Here is a 26,658-nt window from a genome sequence, read left to right as displayed (position 1 = left end):
ACACTCAGGTCAATAAAGAAAAGCTGAGTTGCTCTAGAATGGAAAAGATACAGAACAACAAATGGGATATACAATTATTCTGAAATAAACCCAAAATCTACCACATAGTACATAATCTTAAAACATACAGCATTCTTCCCCTCATTTCACTGCACACCTGAAGAAGGATTAATGCTTAGATTAAAAAGTCAAGCATCCATTCTGGATTTTAAGATGCAAACAAGCATGTAGGTAGACATATAGAAAATAGTTTCTCCCACTAATCTCCTTTTATAAGTCTATACTATACTGGGTTTACCAGACCAGATAATTTCAATTTACCAGAGCACAACATTTTACAAAAAATGACAAAAGTTCAGCACAGGCTCATAAATTTTTCTTACGAACACGAAGGCTGAATGAATTAGGAAATCATTCTTGGTTTGTCCACATCTCCTAACCCAATCCCTACTTTCCCTGCATACCCAAACTGTGGTCATTGTAAAAGTGTTCTGAGAAGTAGGTTCAGATTTGTAGAATGTGTTAATTCCTTTAGCACAAGTTGCTACATGCAACAGATTATTTTGGAATAGGAAGGGGGTAAAAACAGACAAGGCACAAATTCACAGGACCCATAAGACCAACTACATCCACTTACCCATTGATTTCACTCCCCATAAAAAAACTGAAACATCATTTTACTTACAGTATAAGAAGAAATGGTCTTCAACCAATCATCATACAGGTTAAACAGCACCATCTGGGGCTCAGTTGCCTTTAAAATCAAATCACCAAACTTCTCCACTTTCAGACAGGCCTGGAAAGGCAACTGTAGCTCAGACCCTTTGATCACAATGTTGGGGAAATCCAGCAAGTGAACCTAAAGGATATAAAAATGTCCATTTAAAAATTAATTTCGACAGGGGACAAATGTTGTTACCAAAGATTTTCAAATGGCTTAAAAATACAAAACAAGCTATTTAGACCAAATTTCAACCATAGAATTAGCCTATGTTCCACCAAGGCACAGAGCCACATGATCCAGATTGTTTAGACTCCTCTTGCCAAAATCATCACTCAACTGAGCTGGGGGAACTGAACCACTTAATTTACATAAACATTTATTAAAGCTTGATTTAAGTACACTGCTCAGAATTTGAAAACAGTTTGGCAATCTTTAATTAGCCCTCTGTTTTAAATACCAGTTCTCAAAGCAGCTCATTACAAACTTTCTATGAGTTCAATTTTTATTCCATTTCAGTTTTAAGGCAAATTATCTTCCAAGTGGAAACAAAATTTACTCACTTCCAGTGGATCTAACATGCCTTTCCTTGTAACAATGATCTGTTTAGGCTGTTCTTCAACTGGAAGCGATCGGATCAAGGCAGCCACTTCTTCAGCAGTTTTCCATTTTGCCAGCTGAATGCAAAAACAACCCGTTACTATTTGCACAATATTTGCATATTTGCACATAAAATAATAGCCCTAATATGACAAAGATGCAGATATTAATCTACGTGAGAGATTTCAGCCATATGCCAATTTAAGTAGAATTAGCAAAATCCTTAAAATACCATGACAAAATCGTTTTTTATTCAGATTTTTTCCCCTTCTCGATCAAATGGGACTGAAAAATAATTGACATTCAACCTTTCTTTCAAAGTTAAACCAAAGTATTAGCACTTACATGATCTAAAAACCAAGTATTTTGTTGTTGAGGTTATATGCATATAATACAGCCTGTGTGAAATATTTCATCTGAATATTACCTGGCCCAAACGTTTCTGCCCAGCCCAGACTGAAGTGTGGATAATTTTAAGGAACAACTGTCCTGTTCTGGGATTGAAGATGAAAATGGCTCCATTAATGGGCTTTGTTGTCAAGTTACCTTCAAATGTCTATGGAAAGAACACATTTATGGTAAGTTAAGAGAAGTAGTACAATAGAAGCAGCATAGGTAACAATTACAAGTAGTACAATAGAAGCAGCATAGGTAACAATTAGAAAAAAGTTTTTTTTAAAGAAAGATGTTTCATCTTCTAGAATTGCACTGCACAACCTGAATGAACTTAGTCAAACATAGTTATTGGACTCTTTTAAGTGGGGTTTTATGGTTGTTATTTCTTACCTTATGAATGGTGACCCGGTACACATTTGTATCATCCACAAACCATATGATTTGGTTAGAGAAGAGTTCACCATAATTCTGAGAGGATAGGTAAGGCTCAGTTGGCTCAGAAGAATAAAGCTGTAGACCCTTTCGAATACGTTCTCTCAACACATACAAAGCAGGGTTAGCCTTCATGATCTTGGCCATAGCCTGTTGGATCAATGGCTTGGCACCTGGAAACCAGTTACCGTAAGCACTGCAAGATTGAAAAGGTAAGATTAGTAAATTTTTCAAAGAAATTCCAGGACAGAAATTGGACAAAAAATTATTTCAAGAAATGCTATTTTAATGAAAGTTCTGATGAATTTACATGGCAGTTTGGTGCAGCTCAAAAAAATATGTATACACTTAGTATGTACCAAGTTATATTGAGCAAAGTAAACGTGTTACATATTTATCTCAATGCATCCTAGCAGGTTGTAACAAGGAGGAGTAGGCCATTCGGCCCATTGAGCCTGCTCTGCCATTTAGTAAGATCATGGTTGATCTGATCATGGCCTTAATGCCACTTTCCTGCCTGGTTAGGCAGGCAGGAAAGTGACATTCAGGTGGCGATCAAGTCGGCCACGGTTTTATTGAATGGCACAACAGGCTTGATGGGCAAAATGGCCTACGCCTGCTATTTCTTATGACCTGCTAGAATACATTATGAATTTAATAAAACTGGCTGCAGGCAGAGTAGAATACATACCTATGCAAATTATAGGCCAGATCGATAGCAATCAACACACCAGTAGGTGAAGGATAGATACTCATGTTATCTGTTGTATAGTCCAAGAACTTGGCTCTGGCGTATCTCTCAATATCATGAGAATCATAGTCACCCCATCGCAACTGAATATCTATCCAGTATTTTTGAGTAGTAGTGCTATCCATCACATCTCTAAAAGAAAAGAAACCTCATCAGTATATTCAGCATGATTCAAAATGGAAACCCAAAAACAGCAGAAAATTTGGAGATTTCATAAATTAAATCAATGTTATCACAACAAGTGTAGATTATATCTTATTGCAACAATTCCATCTCTCATGAAAATAGTAGAATGGGCATACTTTGAGTCAGCAAGCAGTGATGGTCTGGAGACATTCCATTTGTATGAAGCAAACAGCAGAATATCAGCACAGGAGGAGTTCATTTTGTAGGATTTTCTAGGGTGAATGGTCTCTTTCTGCACAGTCTCAATTTCCAAAGCATCCAGCTCTTGATCAAAGACCTACAAACAATATCTGATTTGAAATCTATTGTGCTGAAACAGCAATTCTCTAAAAACTATAAGCAAAACAATCTGAACCTTTTGCATGATTCTTAAGACAAACTGCTCACTTAGTCTGCTAGTTATATCACTAATGTTCAAAAATAGATACACAAAAAATTTCAGTTATCTCTTTGGGCCTTTTTCTTTCTCCCTTGATTTTCCCCCCGCCAAGTCTACCCCTTTAACAGTAAAACATCTTCCCGTTCTATTTGTTCCGTTTTAAAATTTATTTTCCCTTGTTTCAAGGGGTCCTCCCCCATCCCATTTCAAACCAATAAAAGTGTTCCAAAACTGAAGCAGGAGCCCAGACACTGACCTGACATAAGTCCATGACGATGCTCTCATGAATCTTCTGCCACAAATGGGCTCGGAAGATCTGGATCAAAGAAATCTTGAGTGTGGGGATTTTGCCATGCATGAAAATTCCTGTCAGATCTAACTGCACTTGGAAACCTACATAAACCTGAGGATGGAAAAATATTTTCAGCTCATTTTTGACAGCTCATTTTATAAACAAACTTATGATTAATTCACAGTAGTCACGAAAACTTACATTAGCCCTGTTGATGGTTGGTGACCACCAAAGGGTGAATCTTCTGTTGGGAATCTGATTCAAACCAGATCTCTGGGCATTAGTCAGCTTCTTCCACTTCATGGATTCCTCAAAACCACTTGCCTTCTCCCTTCAAGTAAAGAATTTTAGAACATTTGAAGATCTCTTGCTGGTACCCAAAATTCAGACATTTGATTAAAAATATAAAATAGGAGTTGAAGCAAGTGTTTCCTTCCTTGCATATTAAAGATTGGATGATTAAAACATAGATTACATTTACATGCACCCAATAGGACCTCCTTAATGTACGCATTAAATCTATAATGGTTTTTTTTGCTGATCAATCACGTACCAGAACAGACCCTCCCAGGTAGGAAAATAAGTTCCCTTGAAGAGTGTGTGCTCCAGAATGCCTTCAACACCACCCAATGCTTGGATCATGTCTGTACGGTAGTTGTTCAAATTCCACAGCTTTCCATCATGTCTCTGATGGGTCCACCAGAATGGATTCTGCTTTAACACCTGGGAACAACAAAATATCTTAGCTACACATGCTCTTCAACAATTAAAGACACTGGGATATCTTGCATTTTCCTCAACATTAATACATTGTTAGCATTTGGCAACTCTTTGCTCAACAGCAAACAGATGATGAGAGCCAGCCTCTTACATAAACTCAAGTTCCAGCTTGGAATTTTAATCTAATGCTCAATTTAGCCACTTGGGATGTACTTCTCCAAAATTGAAGTAATACCACTGGTGGTTGGCACCAAACAATCACAGCTACTTGGTTACAGAAGTATAGGTACTACAACCTGCCTCTGTGCACACAAGAGGTGGGGAGAAAAAGAAAGTGCAAACAAAACACCAAAGTACTTATTCTACAACATTTAAGCTTACCAACACCCCTCCACCCAACTCTGCCAAATTTTGGAATAATTTCAATGAAATAGATGTCCAATATTTACAGAAGCGAAGTTTGTCTGATTTTATCATAACTAGTCATTTCCAAACTTTTCTAGAGGTAGTTTTTCTCTTTCCTTATACTTCTTGACAAACTGCACCACCAGCCATAACCCCCCCTCCTCCGACGGCAACAAGCCCATCCCAGCCTGGCATTAAGTCCCTACTGGGGTATAGTTTCACAGCTACATGTTTCCCTCCCATCTCTCAAAAATGGGTTCTTCATTTGCAAGACTCAACAGTCAATACTAGCAGACTATTGGGTCATGAGAGCAATATTGGCTCTACTTATATTCTCGATTGACATACACTGTTACATATGTGTACTCTTCTGGCAAGAGTTTCTGGAGAGGTTACCAATAGCAGGAATTCTCAGTGATTTCCCCCATTGACTGCCATGGTCTGCCACCATCCCAGTTGAGATCAGTTAACTCAGCACAGACTTGAGATCAAGTTCAGGAATTTTACTCATCTGTATGGTCCAACTGCCTGATGGGCAAATTCACCAACCCAAAAATACAGCCTACACATAATATTTTCAACATGGTAAAGTTCCGAGCGCTGAGCCATGGAATGATTTGACAAGAAGACAAAGTGCCACAAATGGTGAGTTTCCAATCTTAGTTGTGCTATCAGAGAAAACTGTTAAGTAAAAGCCAGGTATTGTCCGACAGGGAAGTAAATGTTTTTTAAAGATTGATTTTGTACATCTTCTGCACAAATGGCCAGTTTTAAAACAGCACTGAGGGAAGACTGAGAGCTGATCTGCAACTCACCCATTGAGATGGCGATCCAGAGAGATCACAGAAGCTAAAGAGGTAGTGGCGTGAGAAAAAGAATACCTGACAAAAAAAAACATTTTTTTAAGAAGTCATACCTGGTACTGTTTAAAATCAGTTCGAACTCTCCAGCCCTTATCGTAAGCCAGTGTGTGTCTGTCCTTCTGGAATAATGTGTTAATACGTGGAATACCTCTATCCCAGGAGTCTTCCAGATCTTCCAAAGTTAGGCGCCTGAAATTTTAAATAGTTTTGTCAAACATCCAAACTAGCATCTGGTCACTATTATTGTTACAAAAAATCTCAAAACTTACCTATTTTGTGCAATTGCTTCCTGTCGTTTCAGTGCATATTCTGCCCACACTCTCTGCGAATCAATGAACTCACTCTCCCAAGGCTGAATATAACGATAAAGATTAGGAATCAGTTGGTCCTCTTCATGACTCATACCTGATCGGAAATGAGTGATACCCACATCTGTCTGCTTGGACCACCTATAAAACGCACAAGATTTGTGCTTAAATTGCAACATGGTTTAAAAAAAAAGCTTCCTCTATTTAAAATTTAAAGTTACCAGCAAGGAGTCACATTATCTTCTGAAATAGACTGATACAACGTGGTTACAAACAAACATTCTTTAGATTATTACACAACACTTACTGGGCTGTAACTTCCTCAGAGTGGCAATTTGTGTAGGATTGCCACTCTGTGCCCAAATACTTACGGGCTTTTTCTTCTGATCCTATCTCGCCCGACCTTCCGGCTCAGGCCAGGTGAGATCCAGACAGCGCAGCTTGTCTGTGGCCCAGCATTGATGTTCAGCTCCACTGAAGTGAAGGAGGTCATACCCCCTTTTTTAACGGTACAAGCTGCTGTAAACCAGTTAAAGGTCGCAAAGAAATTTAAAGGTCCTCGACAGGCCAGGGGGAAGGCAAGTGTCTAAGGGAAATGGATAAGATTTGGGGTGGATGGGGGAGAAATCGGAGGCCGGGGAGGGGTGAGGTGGGTCGTTGGTAGGATCAGATATGTTGGGGAGGGGTGCGTTGGGAGAAGGCTGGGGGGTGGGGTGCAGGGTCAGGTCTTGGATGGGTGTGGGGGCGAGAGTCAGCCTGCGCGTGGGGAGAATCCCGTTTTTTTTTGGGGGGGGGGGGGGGAATACCGTTGGCAGGGTAGTCAGTCGGGGGGGCGGGGGGGGGGTTCCTGGGGTGTCAGGGGTCAGTCTAAGTCTTTACAATAGCTATCCAGCAGCTCAGAGGAAGTTTGCGCTTCTGGGCAATTACCCCGCAAACCCTTAGCTGTGAAGCTCCAAGAAGGGTTCCCCAACGTATCTTTGGGGTACCCCCCAAATCCAACGCTGGGCAGCTCAGAGGTTAATGGTCAAATGTGCTTTGATTGCTGGTTTAAATTCACGAAAGGGAAATATGTTTTTAAACATTACCTCAAGTCAGATTGTGGGATGAGAACATGGCCCATAGAGAGCATGCCAAGACCGCCCAATTCTTTAGGGGTGTAGAATACCACAGGAGGGAAACGACTTGGCATCTTGGAATTCAAACCAATCTTAATACGTGTCTGGATCTTGTTCTCACATTTCACCAACAGGTCCAATAACTCCTGAGTGTTAACAACTGCTTCACGGAAATAGGTCATCAAACCGATCAGAGCAGTGTTCCACTTATTCACAATCTATAAAAGCACAAGATTATTATACAGATTATCTAATGACTTAAAAACCATTTGTAATTAACCTCGAATTGCAACATCTTATTGTTCAAGTCCTACACTTTTCCTGCTGCAGATAACATATATTTGTCGCTCACAACACAAGGCTACATTGGGCCCATTACAGAAACTATGTAAAAAAGATCCTTTTCAGATCTTCCTAGCACTAACCTTGAATTCACAATAAACACAGACTTATTTAAAACCGCAATTTAAAAACATTCAACATTTCACGTTACTATTTTAGATAAAAATGTTTGATACAATTAGTGAAAAGTTGTGTTTAATGCCAACGAAGGAATTATACCTTAGTGAAGGTGGTGGAGCCAGAAGCCATGAGAATCTGACGTACTCTGTTATGGAATCGCTGCATAGATTCATCATCCACTCGGAGGAAGCACTGAGCTGTACGCTCTTTGGTGACCTGTAATACAAATTAGTGAAACAATTTCATTTATATGGCACTGCTTGAACACTCAGGACACATTAATCCATTTCATAACCGATAAGGTAAGTTACTTTTGAACTGAAGTCATTGTTGTTTTGTATGCCAATGCAATAGCCAGTTTGTATGCAGCAAGATTGCACAAAGAGCAATTCACAGTGTCTTTACGGTGCAGGAGGCCATTTGGCCCATCGAGTCTGCACTGAAAGAGCATTCCACCTAGTCCCTCTTTCCTGCCTTATCCCCATAATCTTGCACATTCTCTTTTTTCAGATAGCAATCAAATTCCCTTTTAAATACCTTGATCGAACCTGCCTCCACCACCCTTTCAGGAAGTTTGTTCCAAACTCCAACCACTGTCTGGGTGAAAAAATTTTTCCTTACATCACATCTACTCCTTTGCCAATTATTTTGAATCTATGTCCTCTAGTTCTTGATGTTCTCTTGAGTGGGAACGGTTTCTCACTGTCCACACCCCTCAGGATCTTGAATACCTCAATAAAGTCTCCTCTCAGTCTTCTTTTCTCCAAGGAAAACAGTCCCAACTTCTCCAATCTATCTTCATAGCTACAGTTATTCATTCTAGGAATCATTCTTGTGAAACTCCTCTGTACTCTCTCCAATGCCTTCACATCCCTCCTCAAGTATGGTGCCCAGAACTGGATGCAGTACTCCAGATGAGGCATAACTAGTGTCTTATACAAGTTCAACATGACCTCCTTACTTCTGTAATTAATGCCCTATTAATAAAGCCTAAGATACTATATGCTTTATTAACTGCTATCTCAACATGCCCTGCCATCTTCAATGACCTATGTACGTATACACTAAGTTCTTGGTGTCTAACATAAGCTTTCCTTTTCTAATTATTTTACCATTTAGTAACAGCTGATCTGTTCTTAAACCATGGTTTGGAAGATAAATGTTAACCTGGACACTGCAGGAACTTCCCAGTTCTTCTGAGGCAAAATTTCTACACGAGTCAAAGGAGACAATTCTTTCTTCCTTTTTAGAAATACAAATAGTATTTGGGCAAGTCAAACAAGGTGTCAATGAAATTCTAAACAGAATGGAATAATACTTCTGTATAGTGCTACTTGTGTTTCTTTATATTGGATTCCACAGTGTGCAACAATACAATGCACAGTTCAGTAATTAACAGCCACATTTTCCAAATTGCTTTCCTGCAATCTGATTATTTCTACCACATATACTTGATAATCATAAGTTTCCACACACTTTACACTGAAGCTATATTAACAATGTAATAGATCAGGTAACAAAGGTATTTTAATTAAATACAATCATACTAAAATTAATAGAATAATAAGTACTACATTGTTTATACCTCATTTTGTAAGTTCCAGACTCCATCTTTGTGGGTGAATTCCTCATAGCTTGTACGACATTTGGGAAGAATACGGCACTCAAAGCCAGACATGTTGAATAGCAGGTTGGGATTGTCTTTGCTGTATACAGATACAAAGCTGTTCTCCCACTGAATGGTGGTAACAGATCTAGGTAGCCGATTCTTAATGTCCCAAAACACTGCTCGACCACTACAAGAACAGGTGCAATATATAAGCAATTAAAAATTACAAGGGCTGAGCATGAACAAACGATCATTCAGCAACTACCAAGTTAGCTAGAATCAAATTGTGTTGGCTGGTTTAAGCTTCCTGGCAGTTCATTTAAGATCATTTTACTTTCTGGAATTTCATTTAAAATCTTGGCCAAACGTAAACAATATTTCAAACAAATTTCAAATCTCACTGGATTTCTATGCCAAGCTTAGAAGTTTGTTATTGCCTCTTCTGGCAGGCCCAGCTCCTGCAACAGTTGGTTCCAGTAACCTGTGCTGTTATAACCTGCTAGCAGTAACACTAATATTTTCAATGCATTATTAGAGAGAGAGCTGTGGAGGACAATAAAATTACTGAATATTTGTTTCTAAGTTAGAATTTTTTTTTGTACAAAACCTCCCCTTTCACTATCAAATCTATCAATAATGACCCTTTATGTGCAATGTTAACACACTAATTTAGTCAGTTCTCTAATGTCACTGAGAGACACTGGTATAACCTGAAGCCCAATGTTTTGTAAAGGTTCCCTTCCTGATCTCATTGCCAATGGGGGACTTTGAATGCAATAAGGTTTAGAACATTCTATGAGAAAGGGAGCAGAAAGGACTGGCATTTGGATAGCACCTTTATGGTCCCTAGACTTTCCCAAACACATCACAGTCAATTAATTATATTGAAACAGTTACTGTTGTTACAGAGGCTAATGCGGCAGCCATTTGCACACAGCAATGTCCCACAAACAGTAATTAGGAAGATAACTTGCTAATTTGGTTCTGGCAGTGTTGGTTGCAGGATAAATGTTGCCTAGGTTATTGGGAAAACTCCCCTATCAAGAGTCACAGGATCTTTTACATTCAGCTGATCAAGGAGACAGAGTTTGGCTTAACATCTCATTTAGATGACTACAAGGTGACCATGCTGTGCTAACTCAGTGTTGGACTGAACTATCAGTTTATGCACCCAAGCATCAGAGTGGGCCTTCAATTCACAACCTTATGACTCAAACATGAATGTTTCCAAGCTGCCACTGAAAATGAATTTGTTTGAATTAACATATAAATATAATGCCTAAATTAATTTCAGCTTACACCAGCATCAACTCTCACTAGTATGCAGCACATACATTTCTGAGAGATACAGTGCAGAATCCGATAGTGAATAGAACTTTAGGGTACAAATTAAATGCAAGCGGGTGGGGGAGAAACATTGCAGCATTTATTCAGGTGGGTTGTGTTTGAAAGATTACATTACAGGTTGCATAAATTGGACAAGGCAACCAGTTGGCAAAACATTCCGGTGATCACAATAATTAGGTAACACTCTTGACACTTACAGGTTAACATCATGCTTCATAAGCCTCATACGCGCATCTCTTGGCCAACACTTCTTGTTATTGTATCCTACAATGTTCTCATTGTTTGGATCAGGGTGTTCTGTAAGGTAGCGCTGAATCAGGTCTCTGGCTTCATCAGCTGTAAATCTGTACATAAAGATTTTATTACATGCATTTGAAGAGACATGCACACTTACCAGCCCTCTGACAGCTTTCTGGTTAAAGGCATTACTTAGCTATGCAGGTCAGAGGATCCTAACTTCAATTTCCAATTTGTATTGAACAGCAACAACTGAGGTGCTACAACTAGGCTCAGCAGCCCCTTGGATGCAAACAATCTCTCTTGGGTCAACAGGTATTTCCTGCCAAATGAGCTGCTGGAAATTTTTGTGGATATTCAGTGAAAACAGGATTTGGCTCAGAGCTCGAAAAGTTGATCAACATACACATGCCTAGACATGTACACGAAGAATGACCATTTAAACACAATATTACAGAATGGACACTATCTGTGGATCCCTAACCAAGCATCAGACAGTGCCTTCAAGGGAACGAGGGAATAACACTGAGGGGGACTTGATATCTAAATAAACATTCAAAAATAAATATTCCTAGAAAATAAAACTTCCAAAATTATTTGGAAACCATCAACAATAACAGAAGCTTACACAACTAAGTTTGAAATAAATTGTCATTTTGTACTAAGAGATGCTTCATTTCACTGAACATGTGAAAAGACAAATCACCATTTTGGCTACTTCAATCATGTTGTTGGGTAAATGCAATTTTATAGATCATTTGTTAAAAGTGACAACCCACTTAGCACTGAGTATTACATTGAGTCAAGGTTAAGGAAATACTTTCTTACCTGAAAAAAATATGAATACGCTCAATATATCTGCAGAAAAGTCTGACAGGATGAGCAACTTCTGTGGCAACATCCTGGTAACTCAGGAAATCATTTGGCATTTGTGGTGGGCCAGCCATTTCACTGGCTCTGTGGAGACCCAATACAAGCAGATCCAGCACCAGCCCATAGTACTGGACAATGAAAGAGGCAAACTGGAGCCCTCTGATAATGCCATAGGAATTGGTGTGGTTCATGTCCTTTTGTATAAAGGAGGAAAAAAAAAAGGTTTATTCTAAATAATAGTGTTCCAAAACACAGAAGGAAGCTTAATAAAAAATGCACGCACTGTCAGTCATGCAATCTAGTTCAGAAGGCACTTCATCCAACAGTAAAAGTGACAAGCTGGCAAATTCTTGGGAATATACCCAATTATGCACCTCAGTAAGCCTCATGCTACTGCAATTTCTACAAAAGCTGCACTCTGAGTTGGAACCTTGAAAGGTATAAGGCATCAGGAAGAAACCATTACAAAGCTACTTTAGCTCAACATAGCAAGAAAGCATACGGAATCCTGCGCTTTATAAGTAGAGGCAGAGTACAAAAGCAAAGAAGTTTTGGCAAATCTACTAGTTTAGCCTCATTTGGAATAGTGTCCAATTCTGAACATCACATTTCAGGAAGGATGTGAAGGCATTAGAGGGTGCAGAAAAGGATTTACAGGAATGGTTTTAGGGACGAGGAACTTCAGTAACGTGGATAGATTGGAGAAGCTGGGTAGCTCTCCTTAGAGAAGATTGAGAAGGGATTTGATAAAGGTATTCAAAATCATGAGGGGTCTGGACAGATTAGATAGGCGGAAGGGTTGAGAACAAGAGGGTATCAATTTATAATGAATGGCAAAAGGGTCAAAGGCGATGCAAGGGAAAACCTTTTTACACAGCCAGTGGTTAGGATCTGAAATGCACTGCCCAAGAGTATAGTGGAAGCAGATTCAGTTATGGTTTTCAAAGGGAACTGATAATTTTCTGAAAAGAAAAAATTTGCATAGCTATGGGGAAATGGAGAGCATGACTAGCTGAATTGATCTTGCAGAAAACTGGCAAAAACACAACGGCCTGAATGGCCTCCTTTTGCACTGTAACCATTCTATGATAATATGATAAACCATCATGTTAAGTTGAAGGCTCCATTACTGCTTTTATAGCCATCAAGATTTAGAAACAGCTCAATCAAAATGGATCCCTTAAAGAGAAACACACCTTCTGGCAGGGGGAAATCCAAGAGGCAACATGTGAGCATGGAATGGTTTTCCTAGTAAAAAAACACTACTTGCAATGACTGAACCCCCCACAGAAGGCTGAGAGAGACTTCTTACTCTTCGCTTGTCAACAAGCATGGGCCCAGTTAACCTCATGTGTATCTACGCCCTGACATTCCCCTCCACCCCAGCTGTCAAGGATCAATTCTATAGGGCACTTGATTCTGCCATCAGCAGTATTCCCAACACCGAGGGACTACTAGGGGGCTTCAGTGCAAGGGTGGGTAACAACCACACAGCTTGGCCAAAGTGCATAAGGCACCAGGGAATCAGCAAGATGAACGAAAACGGATGGAGGTTGCTGGAGCTATGTTGTTACCGTGGAGTGTGAGGTGAACCACTTCCAAACCAAGCCACGCCACAAGGTGCCCTGGAGACATCTGAGATCAAGCCACTGGCACCATCTCGATCTCAACAATGCCAGACATACTACACTCAACAGTGTCCTCATCACTTGTAGATATCAATGCTGCCTGTGACACTGACCATTCTCTAGTGTGCAGCAAGATTAGACTTCAGCCAAGAAAACTGTACTACAAGAAGAAAGGTCATCCTTGGATCAACATTTGCCATACTACTGACCCAGAGAGGACCCAGAAGTCCCTCAAAATCCTCAATCAGGCTCTGTCGGACATCAACACCCAACGTCAGAGTGCTGTGTCAAAGTGAGATCATCTGCACAACACCAGTTGCACTCAGTGTGTACAGGAAGACAGATCCAAGGAATGCTAACCAGTTTGAGGCTTACTGGACTGTAATGGAGTCAAGTTACTGTAACCAAGAGGAGAGCCCTCATGAACTATAACCAAGTTCCCAACAAGCAAAATCTAGATGCCCTCAGAGCTGTCAGAATCAAATCTCAGCAGACTGCTCAGCATGGCACCAATCAATACTGTTTGAAACTCTGCAACAGCATACAATCTGCTGTTAAATTCGGGGATGCTAGACAGAAGTATGAAGGCAGGATGTATCAAGAAAGAAACAGGCCCAGCAGCAACCAAATCAGTCCCCTTGAAGACAAGTCAGGGATGATTGTCACTGAACCTAGCAAGCAGATGGAAAGGTGGGTGGAGCATTCTCTCTAACTCTATGCAATGGGGAACATTGTCACTGAAGAAGCTCTCAGCGCCATTCCAGGCTTTCCTGTCAGGAAGCAGCTGGACAGCAAGCCTGCCATGGTAGAGCTCATCAAGGCCATTGCCTGTCTTGCTAGTGGTAAAGCCCCAGGGAATGATGGCATTCCACCTGAAATCATCAGATGTGGAAAACAGGCACCACTGCAGCTCCTCCAGGAACTTGTGTCTTTGCTGGAAGGAAAGATTTGGGCTTCAATTGTCATCCTGTACAAAAACAAAGGGGATCACAGTGACTGCAACAATGACCAAGGCATCTCCTTGTTAAGTATCATGGGGAAGCTCTTTGCTCACGTTGCTCTGACTAGATTGCAGACCCTGGCATCATGCATCTACCCTAGTCTCAGTGCGGCTTCAGAGCTGACAGTCGACAGTTGACATGATTTTCTCACTTTGGCAGTTACAGAAGTAGTGCTGCGAACAGCACCAACCACACTACATTGCCCTTTCATAAGACGTCACCAAGAACTTCGATCTTATCAGCAGAGATGGACTCCAAGCTTCTGAGGAAAATAGGCTACCCGCTTGGACTCCTGGGCATCATTTCTTCTTTCTATGAGAACATGCACAGCTCCGCCAGTTATAATGGAGCAACATCAGGCACTTTCAGAGCGGCAGCGAGGTAAATCAGGGCTGCATCCTGGCGGCAACTCTCTTTGGTATGTTTTCTTCTATGCTGCTATTGTACACTATCGGTGACACAAATGAGGGTGTCCACCTGCACGCCAGAGCTGATGGCAAGCTGTTCAACTTGACAAGACCACGCACCAAGACTGAAGTGTGTAATTTCCTAGTCCGTGAGTTGCTGTTTGCTGATGTTGCGCTGGCATCCGATACTGAAGCTCACTTGCAACTTGTAGATTGGTTCTCCTGGGTCTGCAGGGAGTTTGGACTGATAACCAGCATCAGGAAGACCAAAGTTACAGGCCAGGACATAGAGACTCCATCTCCCATCAACAATGACAACCTCACTCTGGGGGTCATCGACAGCTTTACATACCTTGGATCAGCAATTACCAACAACCTATTCCTTGATGCCGAAATTAGCATCAGGATTGCCAAGGCTGCAACTGTCATGTCAAAGTTGAGAGGTTGAGTGTGGGCCAATAGCAAATTAACTGAAAACATAAAAGCACCATGTGTACCAGGCTTGTTTTCTCAGCACCCTCCTTTACAGCAGCAAAACATGGGCACCTTATACAAGACAAAAAAAAGTGGCAAAACAGTTCCCATCTCTGCTGTCTCATACAAATATTGGGCACCTCCTTACATGACAGTATACCAAATATAGAAGTATACCAGCATGCAGGAATCCTCAGCATGTTTGCTGTCTTGAGTCAGCGGTGACTCCGATGGCTAGGGCATGTGCATCGAATGGATGATGGCTGGATCCCCAAATACATGCCCTCTGGCGATCTTACTATCAGCACAAGACTAACAAGTCACTCAAGTCTGAATATAAGGACATATGTAAGTGAAACCTCAAGATGACCAGGATCGGAGTCTATGCATGGGAAGGCCTTGCTGTTGACTCAAGTGCTTGAAAACAAACAGTCAGGAAGGGCATGAAAAAAGCAGAGGGAGGCAGTGGTGTAGTGGTAATGTCAGTGGACTAGTAATCCAGAGACCCAGGCTAATTACTCTGGGTACACTGGTTCAAAGCCCACCACAGCAGCTTTTGGAATTTAAATTCAATTATTAAAAATATGGAATTTAAAACTAGTCTCAGTTATAGTAACCATGAAGCCATTGTCGACTGTTGCAAGAATCATTTGGTCCTCTAATGTCTGCTGTCCTTACCTGGTCTGGCCTAGGTGTGGCTCCAGACCCACAGCAATGCGGATGACACTTAAATGGCCTACCAAGCCACTCAGTTATATCAAACAGCTACAAAGTCTAAAAGAAATGAACTCTCTCCCTAACAGCATTGTGGGTGTACCTACACAACATGGACTGCAGTAGTTCAAGAAGGCAGCTCACCGCCACCTTCAATTTAGGGATGGGCAATAAATGCTGGCCTAGCCAGTGGTGCCCACATGCTGTGAAAAAATACATTTTTAAAAATTAGCATACTACAAACTATGCATACCTTGTAATTGATGACAACGTTGTTTTTGGCTGTCATGTAATCAGCAATGTTGTGATCCACAATGAGACGCAGCAATCTGTTCAGCAAAGTCAGATCAATTTTCTCATACATCTTCTCAAATCGTGACTCTAACATGACATTGCATTCACCATCAGCTGTCTCCCACACATCCTGAAGATTGTTGATGCCTATTTTAAGAAACCATTAAGTAATGATAAATCTTAACATTAACCAAACCTTGTTCTGCAAGAAATATATAGGTTTCCAAAACATGCCATTACAGTTGCTAGAATATACGAGGTGCCTGTTCCTCATTGGAAGCATAGATTTCCCACATATTAAGGTTAATCAATACAAATAGTTTTACTCAATGAGCATTTGGGACTGTAGAAACTGAAAATCCAAATGCACATTTTGACTATTATTTCTGTTAATATGTACTTATCGAAAATTCAATTTGGTGAACACTACTCATTTAAAAAAAAAATGCATGCTTTCTATTTCTACGCAAGTTAACCTGGCAGTGAGAAACAGATGTTTGCATAAAATCTTCCACTGGAATCATGTGTGCCATGAAATTGCATAAGTATCCTTATGCAGTGCCAAATAATTAAATGAAATTAATATTTAAAGGATGAAGTCTAAAAAATGCAAACAGTAAAGTTTTAAGGGGCAACGTGAACATACCCTGACACCACTTATATACAAGTGATGGAGGAGGTTCTGTATCAGCTGGCTTAATCCATGGTGGGAATAACCGTCGCTTGTCAGCTTCATACCACAAGTACTGATCAAGGTAAGCATCAGTGATCTTCTCTAATGGTTCAACATCATAAACTGGCACCAGGTGGCTGTACAAATCCATAAACTCAATACCAACCTGTCAGTGAAGAAGGTTAAAAAAAAAATAATTCTAAGATTGTGAAAATTTTTACGTGCAGTACAAGTATGCAATTATTTAGAACTGGGTAGGTAGAATCTTGAATTTATGATATTTCCACAAACCTCTTTGAAAGCTCTCTGTGTGAGCAAGTGTCGTTTGATCCTGGATAAAGCCTCATGAGGATTATCATAGGCCTGTTCAATTAAACCCAGTTCCTCCCTCTGTGACTGGTTTAGCCTTGATTTCACACTGAAATTAAGTGCACAATATCAAAGAACAATGTTCATTTCATTTAAAAACTGTTCAATTTCAACACATGCTGTCAAGTATAAATAAAGCTAAGTCAAGTCTCACATTAATGGTTTTAATCTGTTCATTTTGCAGTTGCAATCACAAATATGCACATTTACCTGTAAGCTTCTTTGAGTCTTTCTAGAGCCAGGATCAGAAGCTTTGTATCATGCTTGTAGGAAAGAGGGGGGAAAGGAATTGGAGAGAAACGCCTGCTCTCTAACCAATGCACAGTGGTGGTGTAGATGGCAACAGCTTCTTCAGCAGTGATGTAGGGTCCATCCTATTCAACAAACAGATTTTAATACTTCCAAGTAATTAGATCAGACTTGTAGACAACTCTTGAGCTTTGAGAGAAATTACATAACATATAAACAAAATCTCACCACAATTAGAGCATTATATAAAATTACAAATACTTCATTGCTAAATGAAAGCAACTGACAGACTCTTCGAGCACCCTCATATTTTGATGTAATTATTTAAAATATCAGTACTGTAAAAAAAGACTAACAAGGAACACCATCACTTTCCACACAATCTTCTCCACTATCAGCAGTGGATATAAATGCATTGATTCAAACACTGACATTTTTACTGATCAGTAAGAGGGCTAAGATAAGCTATTCATACTGTGTCCTCGAGATTTTCAGCAAAACTTCTAGACTAAATCATATTTTTCAATAATGTACAAGCTCACTTTCAGGTAGTTGTGCTGTCTCTCCTGTTCTGCCTTCAAGTATAATCTGGTTAAGCGACCCAGGTTCTTCTTGCACACAGTTTTGTCAACAGTTGCCCCACGGCGAATTCGCTCTCTGTTGTAATGAGCAGTATTTGTCCACCAGTCAGCTTTGGCTTTCACATACCGAAGGATCATGTTCTCAATTGGAGTTGGCAGGCCAGGAACCTATTATAACGATATCAAGTCTCAAGCAAGATTCATTTTTTAATACATTTTCTTTTACATTTAAACCTCATAATTACATGTAAACTATAAGGCAACTGCTAAACTAATGCATATGAAAGTAAGTGTGCACATTCCTTTTTAAAACTGAGTTTATAATTAAATTCTGAACAAAACAAAAAATTATCATGCCCATCCAAAAAGCTTCATTAATAATGAAAAAAAAAGACTGGAAACTGAACTGAGTGCCAAAAATGTCACATTTAAACACACAGGTCATAAATTAAGAATCTATTAGTCCCATAATAAGAGTTACACTTTTTGGAGAAGCATAGGGCTCCATATTCGATATTGGTGAAGTTAATGACACTGCAAAGGAATGAAACACTGCAATAACTGCAAAGGGAGTAGTGGAGAAAGGAGAGACTTGGATGTTTAAAAATACATGCGAGACTTAAATACAGTGAAGGATTCTGTGCTTGCTTGGACAATAACACTATTCATTGAATACCTTGAAGCTAAGTTATTCAGTTTTCTATTAATTATTGTAACAAAGCACAGAAATATTTGTGTCTGAGAAAATATTGTCTAACAGCATATTCATGGACTAATTATTCAAGTGCATACCTTCCAAGGAATATTTGCCTTCCAGCATCTCCAAGCTTCACTCAAATGCTGCAAGATTGTCCTGGCCTTGTTTTGTTTGATTCCTTCAGGCATCATATCTAGGATATCATGCATAACAGCAGCTCGTAACTCCAGATCAAAGTGAGACTCCACACGCTGTTTGGTCACAGTCTTAGCTACACCTTTGGAATGGCGACCTGATTGGGGAGGGTTGGAAAAAGTGGGAGATGGAGTAGGTCATTACAGTGAACTGAGAGTGGAGAAGTTTTACAAATGTCTTTTTAAGTCAACAGTAAGGGAGGAGGTAAAATAAGTTAACTATGCAACAAGGGTTTCCCCTTCATAATTGATGTGAAAATTGCATTTTTAAAGACACAAATGTTATTAACCTTCAAACTGTCTGGCAAGCAGGTTTCCCAACCACCTCTCTAGTAGAGGAGTTATACCCCTCATGAAGAAAAGCCACACTCTCCAGCCAGCTGCCCAGAATCCACAGCCAGGTCCTTTCCCTACTGGGCCCTATAAAATTAAATGATAACAGATGCAATTATTAGTAAATTATCTGCGGTTTTAAAAGCACATATCAAGTGCACACATTGCATTAAATGTTGGTTTTTAATTTTTGAAAAGCCCAGGCTAAAAAAAAACACAGAATGAGTCGGCAGTACAGCATACTGCCCTGATACATTCTGAAAGAGAGTTGTACATAATTGAAAGTTCAACTTGGTGGCATTTTTTTTCCCAAATGGAGAAGGAAGGAAAAAAACAAGGGCATGTTAATCTTTTACCAAAATGTTTGAGAACAGCAGAAGCTGAGGCAAGAAAACAGAACAGCTATGCTCAGTTACTGAGAGGTATGATTTTGATAGGCAGGGGCTGGGGTGATGAAACAGACATTTTTAAAAATGTTTTGTTAACACATCACAAAACCGCTGACATTACAAAAATAAATGAAAATCACATTAACATTCCACAACGCTGACAGATCAAGCCTGCCCCCATTATAATTCACAATGGTAACATTTAACATGCTCTTGTAATCCAGATTTAAACAGTTACATTATACACTGTGCTTACCGTGTTAAATCTGTAATAGATAAGGTGCTTCAGATCTTTACACATTCGGATCTGTCTCATCAGCTTGTACTTGTATCTGTACATCCCAGTCAATTGTCCAACATGAGCAAAGATGTACTGCAATCCATCTGACAACTGCAGACAGAAAACAAACCATATTTAATTTCATAGATTCAGAGTCTAGCTATTAATTCCAAACAGAACTAAAAAGTGATTCATTCCTAATCCACTTAACAAATTAATGTGCATTTGTGTTGCTGCACATCTACACAAAATTTGTATAGTGTAAATTGGGTGCTAAGACTCAAAATGACTCTGAAGCAAAGTGGGGGAAAGCAAAGTACTCATCCAGAAAGTCTTACTCCACTTCACTCCGTGTCACAATGCAGACTCAGGCTTCAGATGCAATACAACTGGTGCAGGGGTGCAAAGCAAAACCATTTTCTTACAGATGTAGCCTAAATATACTCCCAGAACAGTAAGCTTGACCCATACATTGATTCCAAACCAACATACTAAATTATGGAAATGCATATCTTGTACTGCATTTAAATTACTTATGTAGCATTAATACATTCAAATTATTGCATGTACAGGCAACGGAATCATTCTATAGTCTGTTTCATAATAGCCAAAGAACGGCAGAACATCACATAAGCCTTGCAGTACATTAATAACCGATTCTTCGAACGTGAATACGGATCAAGTGTTAAGCCCAATTGTTAAACTGCCATTTATAAATCAGTTTAAGTCGTTTCCAAATGAACACTTGCAAAATCCTGAGGGTTCAAGCAATGGTGTGTGCATGCACAATATATTTGAAACAGTTTCTGCATTTCCAAAAGTTTCATTTTTAAATTAATGTACCTGGAAGGCATCCACATTCCCCAACCTGTACTGTACATGACTGTCAACAACAAGCTTTGTTAAACGTAGCACCTCACGGCACAAATGGAACGCGTTGCCAAATCTGGACTTCTTACGTTCCTGTAAAAATGAACATGGTGGTAATTTTTCTACACTTTTTAAAAACCACAGCAATCGTTTAAAATTTACTTTTGCACCTCCAGTTTAAACACCAACTTTTACTAAAAAAAAAACACTTTCACAACCTCCTGGCTTCACAGCCAATGTGACATCTGACAGCAGCAGCAAGTTGTGCACAGAAAAGATGAATGACAGATTGTGGTAGGCCTTTGGGAGAACCTTCCTGTTCTTCTAAGAGTGCCATTGGATCTTTAACCCAACATGAAAGATATAGCCATGGTTTAACGTCCCATATGAATAATGGCACCCCCTTGGTACTACACTGAAGAGTATGCATTCAAATCATTGGAATGAGATTTATGCCCATGATGTTCTGACTCAAGAGTGCTGCCACTGAGCCAAGGCTGATACAGATGGATAATTTACTCATTCACTGAATTATAAAAGCACAAGCGCTTTGGGTTGCATTGAAAAATATAACCTAGTCTTGGGATTCTATTGGTGATTACAAATCACAAGTTTCAATTTTATTGCAACCACTCTATTAGATTACATTGTATGCACATTAATTCTAATTTAGGCAAATTGCAATAAAGACAACATTTTTGTTTTTGTAATTTGCCAATAACATTTTTGCACAGAGCCATCTATAATGGAGCCTGTACGTAAAGTGCCATGGTTTCAAGGACAAGATACAAAGACCCAGCAACACAGCAGTTTAACTAGTTTCAATAAACAAAAGAAACAATAAAAGTATTAAAAAATGTGTTAAGTCCAAAAGGTCAAAGGATATCAAAACATAAAATAACTGCCTATTAAATAATTCTGGAAGAGCTTTAATATTCCTTAGCTGAAATCTGAAAAGAGTACAATTGTCAAATGCTGGATTTAGTTTATGAGGTCTCCTCCAAATCATAACTATTGCTGGTTGTAGAGACTCTTTACTTCTAAAAGCTGAACTAGCGTCCAAGGTAATGTTTACCTTCGTAGTGAGGGTTTTCACTGGCTTCAGGTTGAAGTTGTAGTCTAGATGCAGATAATTCAGATTTTTACGGTGGATTAACAAATTCAGCATGTTGTAACCTTGACGACACACCTGGAGGCCCACCTCCACCCAATCAAGTTTGGTTGACTGGAAGAATTTTGTCGATTTGAACGAACGGAATAAGTACCTTAAGTGGGAAGAGTTAAACATCAGCATTAAATTGACGTTAGAGAAAAACAAATCAATGCCATTTCTCCCCCAATTAAAAGCTTATTTTACTTTACAAGAGGCCAGGCCAGGCCAGGCCTAGGATACTTTCCTGCAAGGCACGTGAACCATTTTTATGTCAACTTCAGGAGATTCCCTCAGCCAATGTGGGAAATGGCTCCTTCTGTTTTCCCAGATATCTGAGACATGACAGGCAAACTCACTCACAGGATGTTGGTGTCTATTAAGACTGGGAATTGTTTGCCCACCTGACTGAGACGCAATAATACATTCTAAAAAATTCTGCTGAAATGATTTTGAACACCATCAGATACTCGTTGCTTAATGCAAAATCAGTCTTGAACAAGGTCCACAATAAGAAGTGAGATGAGACAATGAAAGTATCTCTCTGCTCACTGTAAAGGTCAACATAAACAGGTTGGAATGGCACATTTAGCCGGTATATAATCAGGGGAGTAGAAAGAACTACATTCAGCATTTCTGCCAGCCATCTATTACAAGTGTTATATCATGCAAAGGAGTACTTGCTGTTGAGAATGGATGGCCAAAACAGAAAAAAATATTCTATTCTCCAGCATCAACATCTATCACCACATCTATAAAAATGAATAATTCCTCCTCCTATTTTGTACAGAAGTCATTTGTTACTTTTATACATGAAGAACAGTGGATTTATTATGCAGTTAATACTATTTAGTGATTAGGGTAACAAAAGTTATGATGAGATCAATCTAGTTTCCTTTGTCAATCTAGCACAATCAAGCTGTCCCAGCACCAGTCCTTAAATAGCAGACATGTTCAAGTGTCAGGCAAAGAATTAGAAGCCTTTATCATCCGAGACTGATGGCCTGCACCAGCACTGCTGATCATTTGGTCTTTCGCCCTCTCTTCTCTGTGCAAGTCTGGAGTTTCCTCTAATTCTACTTTCTACATTACGGATTCTCAGAAGCTGACAATTTACTAGTCATTAAATAAAGTTAGATTACATAGATGCAAAATATTTATTTTTTCATTGCATTGGTTTGCACTCTTTGAACAAAACAAAATTACAGAACTTTCAACAAACCTTTTCTTTTGTGCTTTGGGTGGTCTGTGTTTAAGTGCATTCAGTACATAGTACTTGAGGAGTTTCTGATAAGAAACCCTAACTTTGACTGGCTGCCCTGCTGGACAGTGCTCACGGTACCAGTTCTTAACTAATGGGATGTCAAGTGCTCTCCTTGTTTTTCCAGACCTCAAGTTAAATGGTCTTGGTGCCCAAAGCAATGCTATGCCATTGGCAGTATGATCAGAATACAAAGGAGAATCTTTCAGGAATGGTTCCATACAATCAGGAAGTTCAAACTCTTCATCATCATCTGGTAATGGTTCCTGACTCTGAAATGAAATGCAAAAGCATGTGATAATCTTCTGTTCATTGTATTTCAGCAACTAAACTGGTTAAAAAAGTAGAAATCCATTGCAATAGCAAGGCCACTCTAGCATAGAGTTGATTACCTTAACAGAGTGTCTGTGTGAGATTGGATTAATCAACGGGTCAAAGTAAAAAGCTGGCAAATCTGGATCTTCAGTTTTAATGAACACAACATTTGGTGTGTGGTACCTAAAATCCAAATAAAATATTAAAATCAAGGCTAAAATAACAGCAAAACCAAATGTAGCAGACCCCTCCTTCAGAATATGCTTTTTTGTGTTAAATTTCTTCCTTTATCATTTCAAAGCTCAATTCTATTGGGGAACAGACTCATGGATGTTAAAAGGGCTACTCTTCAAGACTTTGATTACTGGGGGCAATTTCATCACGAGGCATCGCACCAATACCAATCATACCATTGCCTAACACCCATATATATCCACTTCCCAACAAAGTTCTCTGGATACGAATGTATGAACAAGGACCAGGAGTAGGCCATTCAGTCCCTCGAGCCTGGTCCACCATTTAATAAGATCAGGGCTGACCTGATAGTAACTTGAAATCTGCACCCCATCTACCCCCAATAACCTATCACCCCCTTGCAATGGTTAAAAGCCCCCCTGCCCCCAAGATGTTGATAGTGGGGATTTCAGCAATAGTAATGTCATTAAATGTCAACAGCCGATGGTTAGATTCTCTCTAGTTGGAGGTGGTCAATGCCTGGCACTTGTGTGAAAAGCAATCAGAAGAAACATGACATACTTTCTCCTCCAAGTCCTTGGGATACCAAACCCAATTCCATAGCCCAGCTCCTATCTTAAGTGAAATCTGCTTAATCAGAAGCACAGGGATCTTGTGTTCAGTATTGTTCAGTTGTACTCTTATTGACTGAGCCATTGGGAATTTTGAAATAAAACCTTCTTTCATAATTCAACAGTTTAATAGTTAGTTAATTTTCTACTTCCCAGGTCTATCTGTGCATGCATAACTTTTTTTTAAGGCAATATAGTTTCAACCAAGGCCACTCAAAGCTGTTTTAGGCAGTGCTGTCAGGGGGAAAGAAACCCACTCCCTAGCACGCTGACATCATTCTAATGCACTGTATCATTCAACAAAAAAAAAGTCATTTTGCAAGTTTGCTACAAATAACAATAACATTTGAAAGACTGAATGGATTATAAGGAGTCATGAGGCTGTGCAGATGATTGTATTTTTAAAATATAAAAATAAATAACATAAGGGTATTGTTGCAAATTATCACTAATCATGCAAACACAGACACAATAAACAAACTGTAACATTAAAGGGACTCCATATTACAATGAAATATTGGGCCTGAGCTTCTGTGGAGTGGCAATCCAAGTCAGATCGCCACTCCGCTCCTAGTTCCCTAGGAAGCCGATCCTTTCTCACCTGACCTTCCGGCTTAGGCCGGGCAAGAACTATGCAGGACAGCGCACTCCTCAGGCCTTCAGTTGAGGGCTGCAGGGACGGAAGGAAACCACACCCCACCCCCCTTTTTTTAATGGCACAAGCCGTCATAAACATCCAGCTACTTTCAGAAACCCAGGAGGGCAGGATTCAGGGAGTGGGGAGGTGGTCAGGGAGGGTTGGTCAATGGTGGTGGTGGGGGGGGGGGGGGGGGGGGAATAAAAAGAGAAAAAAAAAATCGGGGCGGTCAGTGGGGGTTGGTCCCATAGGGGGTAAGTACTATAGTTACCCAGGAGTTAGAAATGGTTTTGATTCTACCAACGTTTCCTGAGTAACTATTACTGTGAGGCAGTTGGAAACATCAGAAGTTTGCCATTTAAACCGTACTTTCAGATGGTTCTGATTGCAGGGCAATTGCCCAATGGAAGCTTGAACTTCATGGACAATTTTTAAAAATTCATTCATGGAATGTGCGCGTCACTGGCTAGGTCAGCATTTATTGCCCATCCCTAATTGCCCTTCAGAAGGTGGTGGTGAGCTGCCTTCTTGAACTGCTGCAGTCCCGGGCAATCCTTACCTGGGATTTTTGGTTGGGGGGGGGGGGGGGGGGGGGGGAAACATCTGTAGGGTACCTCCCAATTACGACACTCTGTAGGTTACGAGCCATTATTACAGACACAGCAAAATGTAATTTAGAAGATGAATGTTTCAAAAGTTTTCTAATTTCCTGGCCTACTAACAGTAACAAACGTACATAATTTATCTTGAAATTTATATGCTTATGGTGTACATTCTAAACCTAGGACAGGCATAAAATGGTTTACCCTTGTCTACTTACCAGGTGAGATGAACGTGATGGGGGAGGTTGTTGTACAGGTATGGGAATGCTATTTTGTATTCTGTTCTGATTGGTTGTCTAATGATGATCTTGTTGATGTCATTGAATTCATTCCAGTCTTCATCCCTAACAGAGGCAAACCAAATTCAAATGATCAAAGTTATAATATTTCAATACTTTAACAACTGGAGGCAAGTTGCAAATCATGAAATTCAAAGAATACTGATTTCCTGCTATTTAAACATAATAGCTCAGCACAAGACAAATGGCCTCAAAAAAACATGCAAGTCGAAACGCAGAATTTTCTCTTTTTAAACCGGGATGTAAGCCAACTGCCAGCAGTTGCAGGGGGTCATCTGCTGATTTCCCCAACCACCTTCTCCCAACCCACAGCCGGGAGCAAAAGCTCCTGTATGGCACAGGTCAGACCAGGAATCAATTTGACTGGAACATGACTCTACAGCCAACAGCTTTGCAATGACACAGTGTCCTCATGTTCAAAGCTTACACTTTTCTAGCTTACTATTACTCGATAGCAATGACACGTTTAGTTATGTACAGTATGTAGTGTAAAATCAGTTCACTTCTATGCTGTAAACGTATTGCTCAATAGTCAACCAAATATGTGCAAAACCTCATGGAGATGGCTGCAGAACACTGCACCAATAAACCTCAAAATAATCAAAAAGCGTTTGATAAGGTACGGCCTTATGAAACTAAGGTAATTATTAGCACTAGCAATTAAAGGGAAAGGAGGAACATGACAACATAGCTTGATAATTGGAGGGGGAAAAAAAGGAGTTAAAAAAAAAATCCCAAA

General features: G+C 39.8%; 1 protein-coding gene across 2 annotated transcripts in view; it reads right to left on the bottom strand.

Moving 5' to 3' along the window:
- The window catches only part of prpf8 (pre-mRNA processing factor 8), a 43,711-nt gene that overhangs the window by 8,785 nt on the left and 8,268 nt on the right, over nucleotides 1-26,658 (bottom strand). For both annotated transcript variants that reach the window (XM_078547932.1, XM_078547933.1), the window contains exons 7-35: nucleotides 25,839-25,964; nucleotides 23,653-23,758; nucleotides 23,222-23,532; nucleotides 21,925-22,114; nucleotides 20,823-20,942; nucleotides 19,956-20,090; nucleotides 19,268-19,397; nucleotides 18,879-19,075; nucleotides 18,048-18,254; nucleotides 17,467-17,630; nucleotides 17,179-17,305; nucleotides 16,861-17,053; nucleotides 16,174-16,361; nucleotides 11,652-11,890; nucleotides 10,784-10,930; nucleotides 9,216-9,426; nucleotides 7,730-7,846; nucleotides 7,139-7,386; nucleotides 6,015-6,194; nucleotides 5,799-5,934; nucleotides 4,311-4,480; nucleotides 3,959-4,088; nucleotides 3,722-3,868; nucleotides 3,203-3,363; nucleotides 2,841-3,032; nucleotides 2,108-2,345; nucleotides 1,749-1,877; nucleotides 1,285-1,398; nucleotides 686-859 (exon numbers count right to left, since the gene is read on the bottom strand). In XM_078547932.1, the coding sequence (XP_078404058.1) occupies nucleotides 686-859; nucleotides 1,285-1,398; nucleotides 1,749-1,877; nucleotides 2,108-2,345; nucleotides 2,841-3,032; nucleotides 3,203-3,363; nucleotides 3,722-3,868; nucleotides 3,959-4,088; nucleotides 4,311-4,480; nucleotides 5,799-5,934; nucleotides 6,015-6,194; nucleotides 7,139-7,386; nucleotides 7,730-7,846; nucleotides 9,216-9,426; nucleotides 10,784-10,930; nucleotides 11,652-11,890; nucleotides 16,174-16,361; nucleotides 16,861-17,053; nucleotides 17,179-17,305; nucleotides 17,467-17,630; nucleotides 18,048-18,254; nucleotides 18,879-19,075; nucleotides 19,268-19,397; nucleotides 19,956-20,090; nucleotides 20,823-20,942; nucleotides 21,925-22,114; nucleotides 23,222-23,532; nucleotides 23,653-23,758; nucleotides 25,839-25,964 (4,927 nt within the window). The remainder of the gene's footprint in view (nucleotides 1-685; nucleotides 860-1,284; nucleotides 1,399-1,748; nucleotides 1,878-2,107; nucleotides 2,346-2,840; nucleotides 3,033-3,202; nucleotides 3,364-3,721; nucleotides 3,869-3,958; nucleotides 4,089-4,310; nucleotides 4,481-5,798; nucleotides 5,935-6,014; nucleotides 6,195-7,138; nucleotides 7,387-7,729; nucleotides 7,847-9,215; nucleotides 9,427-10,783; nucleotides 10,931-11,651; nucleotides 11,891-16,173; nucleotides 16,362-16,860; nucleotides 17,054-17,178; nucleotides 17,306-17,466; nucleotides 17,631-18,047; nucleotides 18,255-18,878; nucleotides 19,076-19,267; nucleotides 19,398-19,955; nucleotides 20,091-20,822; nucleotides 20,943-21,924; nucleotides 22,115-23,221; nucleotides 23,533-23,652; nucleotides 23,759-25,838; nucleotides 25,965-26,658) is intronic.

Source organism: Cetorhinus maximus, chromosome 9 (assembly GCF_964194155.1).
Source record: "Cetorhinus maximus chromosome 9, sCetMax3.hap1.1, whole genome shotgun sequence".
Lineage (NCBI taxonomy): Eukaryota > Metazoa > Chordata > Chondrichthyes > Lamniformes > Cetorhinidae > Cetorhinus > Cetorhinus maximus.
This window is presented reverse-complemented; position numbering and strand designations above follow the sequence as displayed.